The following is a 13,468-nucleotide window of genomic DNA, read 5'->3' as shown; positions in this document are numbered from 1 at the left end:
AGCAACGCAGCGGAAAGGGTAACCCAAAGCGTGTTGGCGGCGATCCGAAGCTATTAAGAAGAAGACCATCGAGAATGGGACGCTTATCTTCCGGAGATTGAATTCAATCCGCTACGCTATTCATTCAGCAACCGGAGAAGCTCCGTTCTTCACCGTATTCGGACGACACATGTTCCTGAACGGAGCCAGCTACAAGTTGGCAAGGAAGTTGAAGTCGCTGTGTGATCACGAAATGGCGGGGATGAGAACGGTTGATAAACTCCAAGTGATCCATGACAAGGTGCAGAAGAACCTCGAAAATGCATACGATCGGAGTCGCCTGCGGTACGACTCGTACTTTGCTTGCGAAGCCAGGTCAGGAAGTGTATCACCGCAACTTTGCACCCAGCGATTTTAAAAAAGAATTTAATGCCAAGTTTGCTCGGAAGTTCCTGAAAGCTCGGGTGGTCAAAACAGACAGCAACAATGCGTACGAGCTCGAAGATCTTCAAGGACTACCGATCGGAGTGTACCATGCCAAGGACATTAGGTTGTGATCTGGAAAGAGGAACAACAAAGTACACGAGTTCAGAATCGGAATGTATCTACTTCCCGTAAAACGTGGGCACCGCGTTGGACACCGTTGGAACTGCATCTTGGTATCGAGGCAGGCTGAATCCTGTTAGTCCAAATCCAAATGCTACAAAGTATTCCTGTGCTCGTCTAAAACTCGGTGTTAGCGTCTCTCGGAATCCAGGCTGGTATTGCATTTTCAGTTGAAGTCGTCTGGAAAATACCAAAATAAACCGATACGTCAGCAGGTTGCGCTATCGATAAGATTCGGTGGTGACACCGACTGTTGATAGTAGGAGAGGTTCTAACTATTTAAATTTAGCCCGGTTCGCTCGTTAACTGAAAGCGTTTACTGACCCATTTTGGGAGAGCGGAAGTGAAAATGGCGAACGACTTTGGTGTAGGTCAGGGTTTTACATTAGTTGCTGCAAAAAGTCGTAGGCGAACGGTCGGAAAAAAATAGGAGTTCATAATTAGTGCTTAGACAAGTTAAAATGAGTAGTTATTTATTGGTATTAAACTTATAAATAACAGGGATTTTTAAAAATATTAAAGCCTCCGGGAACCCTATTTAAAGGGCCCCGGATATTTAGAAGACTCGTGAAAGAAAAATACTTATCTGGTCGTAAAGACTAAGTAGCCTGCACCTGACCAGCAGCAGCAGTTATCAGTGGCAGCCGAGCATCAGCCGCAGCAGTTATCAGTGGCAGCCGAGCATCAGTGGCAGCCGAGCATCAGCCGCAGCAGCGATCAGCAGCAGCATCAGGCGCAGCAGCGATCAGCAGCAGCATCAGCCGCAGCAGCGATCAGCAGCAGCATCAGTCGCATCAGCAGCAGCGGCAGACTCCAACAGCCTCCAGCATCTGCCTCCGTGACGGCCACATACGGGGATTCCCTCGGTGAGTCCGTTCCGGGAACGAATACCCGTGCTGACTACTGGTCATCTCTGGGACCACCGACGCACTGCCTCCGGCCCCTTCTGGCACTAACGCTGAGCTTTCCTCCAGACCATTTGGTTCCGGGCGGACTCGCGCTTGTTTTCGCCGCTAGCGGTCTCTTTCTACTTGCTGCAGCTTCGACCATAACCAACGTTCAACTCTGCCATGAATAATCATTAATTTATAAAATCATACAGTCGAACATATTGCCAAATACTCAATGTGAATTCTAATCTGGAATTAGAGGCTTTATTCCGTACCCAAGCCGCGCGTCCAACAATATCTAAATTGGGTAGTGAAATTTGACAACGTATGGGATTTCTTTAGCATACTTACCCCTTTTCAGGACGTCCTTTCATTTCCCTAGGAGCTCCTCAGGATTAGATGACCCGATTGGCAAACGCCTCCAAATTGGTGCCGTACAATAGTTGCATATTTATTTATTAATTTCCGTGGCGAATTTTGCCGAACACTTTTAATTTTTTTTGTGTCTAAAAATTTCCCTGGAGTTGTTGCCGCTTTGTCGACTTCTCATCTGGGCGACGGTCTGAGATCGGCCTTAAGTGTTCCTAACGAAAAGAGTAGTTTATGAGTTTTAATTAATTTGGCCCAAAATTAAATGTAAACAAACTGCCGAAATGTTTGTGTGAGTTACCTTGGGCGGGGAGATGAGCCGATCCGAATCCACCAGGAATAGACTTCGGTCTGCCGGAGATGGGGTGTGCCACCAACATTAACACCCAAGGAAGGGTGGGTGCGTTGTGGCATGAACACCGAAGCCACCAATTTCGTCCAATTGTCTTAGTTTTTGATGTAAAAAATACCTTTGTTTTGTTTTGGTTATTGTCAAGTTAGTGACGTGAGACGTCCGATGAGTCGGAATCGATTGTTCGGACTGCAGGGTATAGGGAGTACTCCGCCCTGGGACTCCGTGGCTAGCCGGCGCTGCCCTTCGGGAAAGATGCAGTTCCGTAACATCACCCTTGTATTTAAATATATATATATATATATATATATATATAGCAATCCTTTTGAAAGTGTCCAAGTTTACCACAGAGGACACATTTTTGGATATTAAATTTATTTTTTACCCTTGCAGAGGGTATTCTTATTTTAGTCAAAAGTTTGCAACGGAGCGAAGGATATATTTCTGACCCTATAAAGTAGATGTATTCTTGATCAGCATCACTAGGAGAGTCGATCTAGCCATGTTCGTCCGACCTTCAGTCCGTCCGTTTCTACGCAATCTAGTCTCATGCTATCTACATGAAACTTTCGCAAAAGTAGTCTTTTTATTGCAGGTAGTACATAAGTCGGAACGAGACGGATCGGACGTCTCCCATAGCTCCCATAGGAACATTCGGGAAAATAAATGAAATAAATTATAATTTTGCTGTTTTTTAATTTTTTTGGTTAATTTTATTTAGTGATGGATTTTATGCCCTTGCAGAGGGTATTATAATTTCAGTCAGAAGTTTGCAATGCAGTGAAGGAGACATCTCCAACCCTATAAAGTATATAAATTCTTGATCAGCATCACTAGGAGAGTCGATCTAGCCATGTCCGCCTGTCCGTCCGTTTCTACGCAAACTAGTTCCTCAGTTTTAAAGCTATCTGCATGAAACTTTCCCAAAAGTTGTCTTTCTATTGCAGGTATTATATAAGTCGGATAAAGCCGGATCGGACGACTATAGCATATAGCTCCCATAGGAACAATCGGAAAAATAAATAAAAAAAATTATAATTTTGGTGTTTTTTTTAATTTTTTTTCGAGTTCTTCGAGATATAGTAATGGTTAAATATTTTAGAATTACGGTTTAAATTTCATCAAAATCGGACGAATATAACTTAAAGCTCCCATAGGAACAATAATAATATTAAAACAATTTTTTTTTAAATTTAACTTTTTAATTTCTTTATGATTAATTAATAATTTGACAGTTCAGAATAACGCTTTTAAATTTATTAAAATCGGAACTATCAAATAAGTTTATAATAGCTTCAATGTAAACATACACGCAAGTCAATCATAATTTTAATGTTTTCAAGAACATTTAATTTTAGCAATAGCAGCAAGGGTATATGAACTTCGGCTTGCCGAAGTAGGCTTCTTTTTTTTTTTTTTTTTTTTAGATTACGGTTTAAATTTGATTCGAATTGGACGACTATGTCATATAGCTTCCATGAAAAAACCGGAATGCTAAAAATATTAATTTAATTAATCTGACATCAATTTACCGTAGAAAGTTTGAAAGGTTGGAAAGATTATTCGCAATCGACAGGTGCTCAACGAATAAATATATACTAACCAAAAATTTGTTTATATTTATTTACTTTGTGAGTATAAAAACAGTATAACTTTCATTGTGAGTGTAAGAAAACAGTAAGCAAAGTATCGATTTAAGAACTAATTGTTATAACTGCAAGGGAATGTAAGCATCGGCTTGCCGAATTTTTTTTTTTTGTTTATTTGTATTTTTTTTTTTGCTTAAATGTGAATTTTTTTTTTGGAAATTTTTGGGGTTAGTTTTTTTTTGACGGCTTGTAAATTTTTTAGACTTGTAAATTTACTTGTATTCTTTTATTTTATTTCATGGTCCAAAAATCTGTTTTACAAACGTCAAGGTAAGAGTATTTTCAGATAAAGTTTCAATCGCAGTAGTTACACCTTCGTTTGAAAAAGGAGTATATTTATTTAGTCGAATTTTTTGTCACAAAATTGATATCATATATTTTGTTTGTTTAAGGTTCGATCGTCACGACTTTTTTACCTCGTTAAGAGATGTTTTTGTTTGATATCAGAAGTTTTTGTTTGAAAGTACTATATTATTGCTATGATTAAAAAAAACGTTTAGCTTTACGTCAGTACTTTAGCAAACTACGTTTGGCAAGTCTTTAAAGCTTAACTAACAGGAAAATAAGCAAATTTTAGCAAGCCGACCTACATAAAGACCTGCATGAAAAATTATTCCAGAACTCTAAAACAAGTCCTTAAAGTTTTTTGAAATTGTCAAACAGACACGGACAAATTTTCGTTTTGAGATAACCAAAAATAAGTATTTTTTGAATTTGATAGGAGCAACGGGTCCAAGTAAATTGGGTGTCACTCTACTTTAAAAAAAATTTCACCGCCCTTTCTCCTGGAACAATTACTTTTCCCAAAGTCTTGGAAGGCAATCCCTGTTCATTTAGTGATACCTTTACTCGTTTCGATCGGACCATCACAGCAGATTTTCAATTCTGGCTTTTATGCACATGCTCTTGGTGCTCATCGTCACTACATGTACTGCCGTCCATAGTGACACAAAAGTAAACCGCGACCGCTCGCGGTCGAAATAGAAAGCAGAAGCAACTTAGGTTGTTTTATACAACGATATGCAGTTGCTCGCAGACAATTATCGCGTTCAGCTGAAAGTCGGCGTTGCCATATTAATTTTTATTTCCAACGTTTATATTAAAGATTTAATATATTTTTTTGCAATTTAGTGGCTTTTTTACCAATTTAGTCTTATCTCTTGAGTTGAGTATTTTCTAAATCTGTAATACTCACCGTACGACTATAGGAAGTATATTCATGTTATATTATATTTGATCAGTTCAAAAAGTTGTATTTATCGCATTCGAGTCAAGAGCAACTATGGCCTCTTCATGCAATATTTTCGGTTTGAATTATTTCAATTAATGTTGTCTGCATTAAGTGAGGTTTATATATAGGGCCATCCGTCCTTAGCCCAACATGTAAGCAACTCAATGCAGAGAATATAATATATATATTTATTTAGTTTGCGTAAAGCCGTTAAAAAAAACCACCAGTACCAAAAGAAACAAGTTAACTAAAGTTTAAGACAGCTTCAAAACAACTTTTCTGCAAACAGAACCTGGCATCGTGGCGATATCTTCTCATCAAACAATGTCTCATATCGCACCTGAACAGTAAGCTTCTGGTTTTCTGCCGCTTCCTTCAAGAAACACAGACGGTCAAATAACACTACGTTTTCACATAGTTTCTATGGGAAGGCAAAAAGGTATAACAGTTATCATTATAAACAAGTAAGGAAGCAAATATTCGACAAGCCGAAGTTTATATACCCTTGCAGCTATTGGCAAAATTAAATTCTTGAAATTTTCGGTTTATATGCGTATATGTTTAAAAACATATAAGCTATGGTGATTTTCAGCTTAATTATTCTATCGTTTCTATGGCTTATCGTTTTCCGGTTTAAATTAAAATAAAATCGTAAATCTGAACTATCAAATTAATAATATTTCCAAAACAATTAAAAAAAAATTCAAAAATAGAGAAGTTAAATTATTTTAAAAATGTCTTTTTATTAAAATTGTGATTGTTTCCATGGAAGCTATATGAATATGAATTATACTGTTATTCTAAATTATTTAACCATTACATCTCGAATAACAAAAACAAATTTAAAACAGCTCGATTTGACTTATGTACCAGCCTACCAGCAACAGAAAGACCACTTTTGGGAAAGTTTTTTGCAGATACATAGCTAAAAAAACTGAGACTAGTTTGCGTAGAAACGGACAAAATGACAGACGGACATGGCTAGAACTACTCCCCTAGTGATCATGAATATATCTACTTTATATGTTCGGAGATGTCTCCTCTCACTGAAATTATACCCTCTGCAAGGGTAAAAAAAGCTCATTTATAATATTCCGAAAACTTACCTGCATTGCTGCTTGCAAGCATGTTAAGCCTTCCACCAGCATAGAACCCTCTTGGTCGGTATACATAGTGCTTATCTCAAAAAACATATTTTCGTGGGAAGGCTGCCATTCCACCGACGCACCAGATTCTTTTGAAAATAGCTGAAACCTTCTCTTTATTTCAAAAAAGTCTATTGGGTAGCTGGCCACTGGGAATCGACTTTTCCTTGGCTTTACAAATTCTGTTGAGTTAAGGATAGCCTCAGCTAGCGCTCGCATGTACATGCGGTATCCGTGTTCCTTATGTGCGCCTTCGGTGCAATCTCGCCACCAGTTAGAAGTGGAACGTTGGCACGCCAGTCTTAGAAACGGTCTGTTTAAGAATGGGTTTTTAAAGCTTTTTTTTACAGACTTTCCTAACGCAGCGCTAAGCGGAAAGTTAGTAAATGATTTTGCATCGCTGTCTCTGCCATGATTAACGACTTCAAGCTTGTGGTAGCAGCAGGGCATTATGTGAAGGCACTGAACTCGGGGCATTTTTAAAAATAAGTGCATTGCATTTATGCTTAAATCCCCACAGGCATGCAAGCCAATTATTGAAATTGTTTTACGATCTAAAGAACCGTTATTCCTAGCAAGTTCTGATGTCTGCTCATCTATATAAGATCCGGAGTCAAAGCTAACGAATTTTTGCAAATATCGAATTGAGTTTATGGCATCCGGTGGCAAGCAACGAAGACATCTTTGACGAGCCTGCTCCACGCGTGCCATATCGGCTTCCAAGCCTAGTATAAGGCAATCAGGTTTAAGTCCGTACAGGGCATGGCTTAGGTAACCCAAACCTGCTCCCAAGTCAACTAACACTTGCGTATTTGCACAATGGTCGTGTATGTGAGCTGCAAGTTGTTTGATTTCCTGTGTTTTCTTTGTCGACAGCCCCTTGTGGTTTCTATTATTCCTCATTACGTCGAAAGTTTTAGGCGAATTAAGGTTTGGCGTTAAAATGGACAATTGTTGTCTGAAACTACAAAGCTCTGATGGGTAATCGCTTATATTTTCGTGTATATAAGGAAATGCGTTAAGTTTTTCATTAGATATTTCCAGAAAATATTTTTTGAATTCAAGCGGCATAATGTTAATAGATGGTATACAAGCTACATTGGCTTCGCGATAAATCCACGAGTATGAGCATAGAAATTCTATTACGGTGTCAAAATAAGTCTCTGAATCTCGAAAAGAGCTAGGCATTGACATATCTAAAATAGATACAATTAAATTTGCGTTACCTAACTAAAAGATATCTTATACAAACTAAATATTAAGTACTGGGTACCAGCGTTTCCGCCACAGAATTCTAGTTCAGGTCTCGTGGCTGTCATCCATGCGAACAAGCCCTATATACCAAATCTTTTCTTTTATAAATACTAAAATGATTTACATATGTAGGTAAGTTGCGGTGGAATAAGCAAATTCTAGTGAAATTTGTAACTCTGCTGCCCACCCACTTTTTATAGATATAAATTGCTTATGTTCTCAGTTCCTTTGCCTTTTATAGCCCAGTCCCACAGAGCCCATCCAAGTGAAACGGCTGGGATTTTTAGAAGATGTGAAACCCGTGTTTCGACAGAGCCAACATTCGCATTCCACGACCTCCATCCAAAAACAGCCCCAACAATCACTTTTCAATTTTTGAAATTACAATAATTTTTAATTTTTGGTTAAAAAAACGAATTCTCCTCTCTCATATTTAATGAATTGCTGAAATAAAGTATATAAAGCAATCTGAATGTTTAAATTATGGCTTACATATATACTGTATATAAATGTCTGACTGGGAGAACGTCAACCTCCCACACCCCCTATTTCAACTACCCCTCTGGTTCACAGATATTTAGATGGTGGACGTGAAAATTCAAATTTTTTCGCGTCACGGTTTTAGGTCTGCACGAAAAATACATCGGCTAGGTAAAGACAAGAAACGAGCGGTAAGGAACGTTAAGTGTCCATCTAGGACTAACTGAGAAATTTTTGGCGCGGTAGAACCTTACGGACCCACCCGCATATGGATGGTGGATGGAACTCTGCGCCACAAATTTTATTGCGGGTAGCTCGTTGAGGATTGCCATAGTCAAAGTCAGAAATCTCCGCCACGGTTCAATTTTATGGAATTGCTGCCCGGCCCAAATATGCTCGCTATTTGATGCAAACCCTAAAAGACCAGTCCCCCGGAACCCATATAAGCGAAACGGCTGGGATTTTTGATGGATTACGAATTGGTGTTCCCACAGAGCTGCCTTCCACCATCCGCCATCCACCATCCATCAAAAGTCACAGTGACATATGCAGAATTTTTTGAGGGGGTCTTTAACTAAATCAAACTTTTTTAGAAGTAATTTTTCCGGCTTTTATTTTATTTAAATGCTTTGGCTTAGTAGTTAAATGGTTATCTGAACTTTTATATATTTGCGTATATATACCTTGTATTCAAATTGATGCCTGTGGGAGCGTTAACCTCCCAAGAAAAGTAGGATAAGTCACTGACTATATGTATTAGTTTGTATATTTCCATTATGTAATAGAACAATCAGCTGTTATATAGTTGCAAATCTGGCAACTCTGCAAAATGTTAAATATCGGTACTGATCGCAGCCAATCAGCGGCGCTGATCTTGCCAGCCAGCGACAACAAGGCAGAACTCGCAGTACGGCTGAAACAAACAAACACCATTACTGGAGGACACTGAAAGCGAACACAATGCTGATCTACTCCAGGAGTTGGCTCTGGATGACGAAATGGGGGAGAATTCCTTCGTTGAGGATGCTGATCCTAGGTCGGAGCTGATTCCAGCAGCGGCTTCAAGGCCAGGTGAAGACGAGTGGTTTGATGTCGCCAAAGGAGTATTGTCGCTACAACAAATATCCGATGAGATCGAGGCTAGAACAATCTTGCACAAGTAAACGCCGCTTCTTCAACCAAGCAGTGGTCCAAAAAGTCAAGCAAACAGCGGTCGGCGAAAACTTCAACGAAGCAGTTGGCGAAAAAATACCAAACACCGATAAATGTGTCGATAAGTGGCGCTGATATCGATGTCAACAAGGGTGTTGAGCAACGACAAATGACAGATGTAAACAAAGGGCTTCAGTCGACAAACATTTCACTTTCTTTCGCCAAAGAAATCATCATGGACTATGATGGATCGTCGTGCGCAAGCATTTGGACTCAGCAAGTACAAAAAATTTGCTGAAATGTACAACCTGGATGCAGTGTGCGTGATTGTGTCCAAACTGAAGGGCATCGCCCAGCGTTGGTTGCACTCAAATGCAACGCGCTCATCGAGCCAGTAGAAAATCTGTTGGATCAACTGATTTTGGCATTCGGCCATAAACTTTCTAAAGCAGAAGCACGGCGCAAATTTGAAAACTTGAAGAGGCACCATACCGAAAAATTCGCGGTGTACGTTGAAACCAAGACGATGTTGGCAAGCAGCATCAACATCGAGCTTGACGAATACCAGCACAGAATTTGCGTGATCAAGCCCGGATCCAGTGTTTCACAGATCCGATGCAAATTCTTCGTGCGTTTGCTGGTATCCGTTTGAGCAAGCCTAGTCTGTTTCGAAGGAGATGACTGCAAACCGAAGCAACAACTGAGGATTTCGCTGCGGTAACTGCAACGCCTGAGGACACATCGCCAAGGTTTGTCGAAAGCAAACAAGGGAGCCAGAATCTTGCTCAATGTGAGGAAAGAAGGGGAAATGCTGAAAATAATTATTTAAGGTATTTTAACATAAAACATAACCCAAAGCAGCCTACTTAGAATCTGACATTGCGTAGCGCTGAGGTCAATCATAATATTGAGTGTATGGATGATAATATAAATGAAAATGTTTTAGAATAGTCAACTCAAATTTTAAAAGCAGAGCAAGCAGTCGTTAAGAATCATAATGAAATAGTAGGGCAAATGGCTATGAATGAACGTGATGCGTATGCTACTGGTAGATGCGTTCCATTATTTTCTTGTGTTAGAACGGCTCCGCATTCTTGTTTACTTGCATCCGTTGTTATGCAAAATTTTTTATTAAAGTCGGGATATTATAATAATGTTGGTTTCATCAGTTGTATTTTTATGTACTCGAAGGCTTTTTGACATTGATCTGTCAGATCGAATTTTACATTCTTTTTGCATAATCGCTTTATGTGTCGTGAAAAATTTGGAAAAAATTTTAATGAATCTTCTCTAATTATTGCAGAATGCAACAAATCTTCTAGCGCTATCTGCGTCCGTTGGGACCGGGTATTTTTCTATGACCTCATATTTCTTGTTGTCTGGTAGAATACCCTTGTCAGCACACATATGTCCAAGGAAAGTAACTTAGTGTCTGCAAATTGTGCACTTTTCTGTATGCAACTTAAGGTTGTGTTTCCTGCATAAATAAAAAACGTTTGTGAGGTTTTTAATCATATGCTTTTCTGAACAACCGATGACAATTAGGTCATTCATATAAAGGAATGCCTGTTAAGGTTTGATACCTGAAAATTCAATTGTCATTATTATTTGGAAAGAATTTGGTACTATTTTTAAGCCAAAAGGTAGTTACGGGACAAAACAGTGAAACAACAGGTCAAATAGTTATGGGACAAAACAGGTCAAACAGTTATGAGACGAGACAGTAAAACAACAGGTAAGACAGTTATAAGACAAGATAGTGAATCAATAGAACAAACAAATATGAAACAAGTCAATAAAAAGACAGATGAAACGATTAATAAAGAACAAAAGACGGTAAATGTACAAATGCCACTAGAAATCGACGATTTTGAAACCGAAATACTGAACATTGCCTTTACAAACGATGAAATCATTGATTTCATAGATGATTTATTAAATAAATTAGTTGGAAAAAGAGTATTTTCAAAGTTAGACCTAAAAAATGGATATTTTCATGTTTTTGTAAATGAAGAATCTGTCAAATATACGTCATTCGATACTCCACTAGGAAAATTCGAATTCTTAATAATCGCGAAGCTCTCAATAATACTTTGCATAAAAGTATAAGACAACTTTTGAGTAAGATGCTTTTTGATGTAGAGCAAAAGAAAAGATAATCGATGAACTCAAGGAAAGGCTAGAAGATATAAATGAAAATTCAAAATCAGATAGTGTAACACAGATAAGGAAAGCGGCGACTCACCAAAAACAAGTTCAAGATTATAAAAAGAAGTCATACAATAAAAGTCGAGTGAAGGCTAAGAGTTTTAAAAAAGGGACTACGTAATAAGAATTTTGATAAGACTTTGCAATTAAAAGAAAGAAATAGTCGCACTTTTGTCAAGCTCCGCTTTAAACACCGAAAAACACCTTAAACTCGGCTTAAAAACACTAAAAACTGCTGACTGCAGCAGCATAACAAGAGTAAAACACATAAAACCAGGAATAAATCGGTTTTAAGCTATAAAAATTCGCTTCTTAAAAAATCCACAATTTTAAGTGCAACAACAAATCCGTAAAGAAACAGTGCATAGCATAACACAGGAGCACAGAAATGAAACACTCAACACATGAAAACACTCAACCGAAAAACTCTCGTCGCCAACATAATTATGTCTTCAACAGCAAAGCGACTAATGAAGGAAACTCACTCCGATCTGAAGGGAGCCCGGATTAAGATGTTCAATTGCTTCACACGATCGACCTCAGATTTTCCGAGCTAAAGGAGGGTGAGGCACGTATAACCGGCAGTCTGGAGGAAATTTAAGTTTAAAACAGCTGACTGCAACAAACTTTCTCTGCGAGTTACTCAATTGGAGACCAAGTTGAGAGAGATGGGGATGTTGACGCAGCGGGTCCAGGAGCTGGAGGCGAAAATATCCAAAAACTGCCATGATCAGCGTGTTGAAGAGTTATATCCTGATTCCATTGGCGCATTAAAACGCATTTAGCCTAATGCGCATTTATTTACTCAGGGAATCCCATAAGGCTAAATGCCGCATTTAAAATAAATGCGATTTTTAAATGCGATTAAAAACCTTTCGCCCCGAACATTTTTAGACAAAATACCGGGAAATATCGATGTTGAACGATATTTTGTTCATGCCACCACTACTACAGCTGTTTTCTATATGCAAGGTTGGCGCAATTTTTGATGTCTTTTGAATATAAAATCTATTTTGTATAAAAATGACTGAAAACTAAAGCACACGCTGCAAATTCTGCTCGCAGTACCACAATGCATTACTGCTGGATCTCTGGCATAAAATAACTCCCACATATACGGGGATCCTAGCCCTTTTTGGAAACTGTGGTGGTCTCCATTGCCAACCCGTCATAACAACGTAATCAGCTTCTCTTCCTTGTCGTCCAAGTTGGCAAACGCCTCGGTCGCATTATAGATGTCCTGCTGAGCATTACAGAGTTTAGTAAACTCACTCATGTTCATTAATATTGATTAATTTCTTTTGGATTTGCCAAAATGCAAAAGTAAACAAACCCAGATCAGCTGCTCGTGCCACTGACATGTCGGAGTAGCATTAGCTAAATGCTAATGCGCCAATGGAATCAGGCACATTTAAAAAGTCCACTAATGCGGCAATGGAATTAGGCTATTAGTGGAAAAGTGGGTGGCGTCCTGCAACGCACAGGCGGAGTCTGAAGTCGGCTGTGACTTGCGTTAGCATGGGGTCCCACAAGTCCAGGGGGAAAATGTGAAAGCACTTTTCCACGCACTGTGCTTCTCTCTCAAACTGACCCCGCTGCCTAAAAAACGCTCGATCTTTTGAATGCGACCGCGAAAATCGACCCTTCCAGTAGCGGATCCAATTATAAATTTTAAAATGGAACACGTGCACGATAAAGCGACACTGCTGCGTGCGATCAAGGCATACCGAAGAGGAAATAAAATGCAACTGAGCTTAAAGCTCATCAGCCTAGACTCGCCAGCGTTTATATATGTCGGCGCACACTAAGAGTGTGTGGATGTTGGTATGAGTGTATGGGTATACAGTCTCTGGAATATTTCAGAAGACTAATTTCATCATTATAGTAATATTGCATCACCCTCTAACGGTGCTTTGTTTGGTTGTCTTCGTGTTGTCGCTTAAGAAGTACCGTTTTAGCGGGGCGACAGCGTTGTGTCGCTGTCGCCGAGTGTGGTTCGGTGGTAAGCACAGAAAGAAGAAGCGATGACGTTGGTAGTTGCGTTTACGATTTCGTGCCTGTGAAACCGAAATTCGCTGCGCTATTGCAATGTCGGAAAATAATAACAATGCTTCAACATCAGAAGTGGGATCTGGCTCGCTGCCTAATGAATC

General features: G+C 39.2%; 2 protein-coding genes and 1 long non-coding RNA gene across 9 annotated transcripts in view; 1 reads left to right on the top strand and 2 right to left on the bottom strand.

Annotated features, from left to right (window-relative positions):
- Positions 1-1,095: 1,095 nt before the first annotated feature.
- On the bottom strand, positions 1,096-2,451 carry LOC128263724 (uncharacterized). Of its 5 annotated transcripts, none has more exons than XR_008268500.1 (4): positions 2,146-2,451; positions 1,827-2,059; positions 1,708-1,773; positions 1,096-1,650 (listed from the first exon to the last, which is right to left on the bottom strand). It is a non-coding gene; the product is annotated as an uncharacterized LOC128263724 (long non-coding RNA). The 5 variants fall into 5 exon arrangements; XR_008268501.1 differs by having other exon boundaries at positions 1,751-1,773; XR_008268499.1 differs by having other exon boundaries at positions 1,708-2,059.
- Positions 2,452-5,250: 2,799 nt separating this feature from the next.
- On the bottom strand, positions 5,251-7,614 carry LOC128263720 (methyltransferase-like protein 25B). 2 transcript variants are annotated; one of them, XM_052998814.1, is made up of 3 exons: positions 7,474-7,614; positions 6,183-7,417; positions 5,251-5,497 (listed from the first exon to the last, which is right to left on the bottom strand). In XM_052998814.1, exons 1-3 carry the CDS (start codon positions 7,538-7,540, stop codon positions 5,342-5,344), a joined length of 1,458 nt encoding a protein of 485 aa, XP_052854774.1. In that variant the 5' UTR covers positions 7,541-7,614; the 3' UTR covers positions 5,251-5,341. The 2 variants fall into 2 exon arrangements, with proteins under 2 accessions (XP_052854774.1, XP_052854775.1); XM_052998815.1 differs by having other exon boundaries at positions 7,470-7,599.
- Positions 7,615-10,762: 3,148 nt separating this feature from the next.
- The window catches only part of LOC128263722 (uncharacterized), a 57,023-nt gene continuing 54,317 nt past the window's right edge, over positions 10,763-13,468 (top strand). The window contains exon 1 of one of the 2 annotated variants that reach the window (XM_052998821.1): positions 10,763-10,842. The gene's annotated coding sequence lies outside the window, so the exon portion shown is untranslated. Of the gene's footprint in view, positions 10,843-10,877; positions 10,944-13,468 lie in introns of those variants that run through there. The other variant, XM_052998822.1, reaches the window with a different exon arrangement.

This window comes from Drosophila gunungcola, unplaced genomic scaffold (assembly GCF_025200985.1).
Source record: "Drosophila gunungcola strain Sukarami unplaced genomic scaffold, Dgunungcola_SK_2 000016F, whole genome shotgun sequence".
NCBI classification, from domain to species: Eukaryota; Metazoa; Arthropoda; class Insecta; order Diptera; family Drosophilidae; genus Drosophila; species Drosophila gunungcola.
Note: the sequence above shows the minus strand (reverse complement) of the source record. Positions and strands in the feature narration are given on the sequence as shown.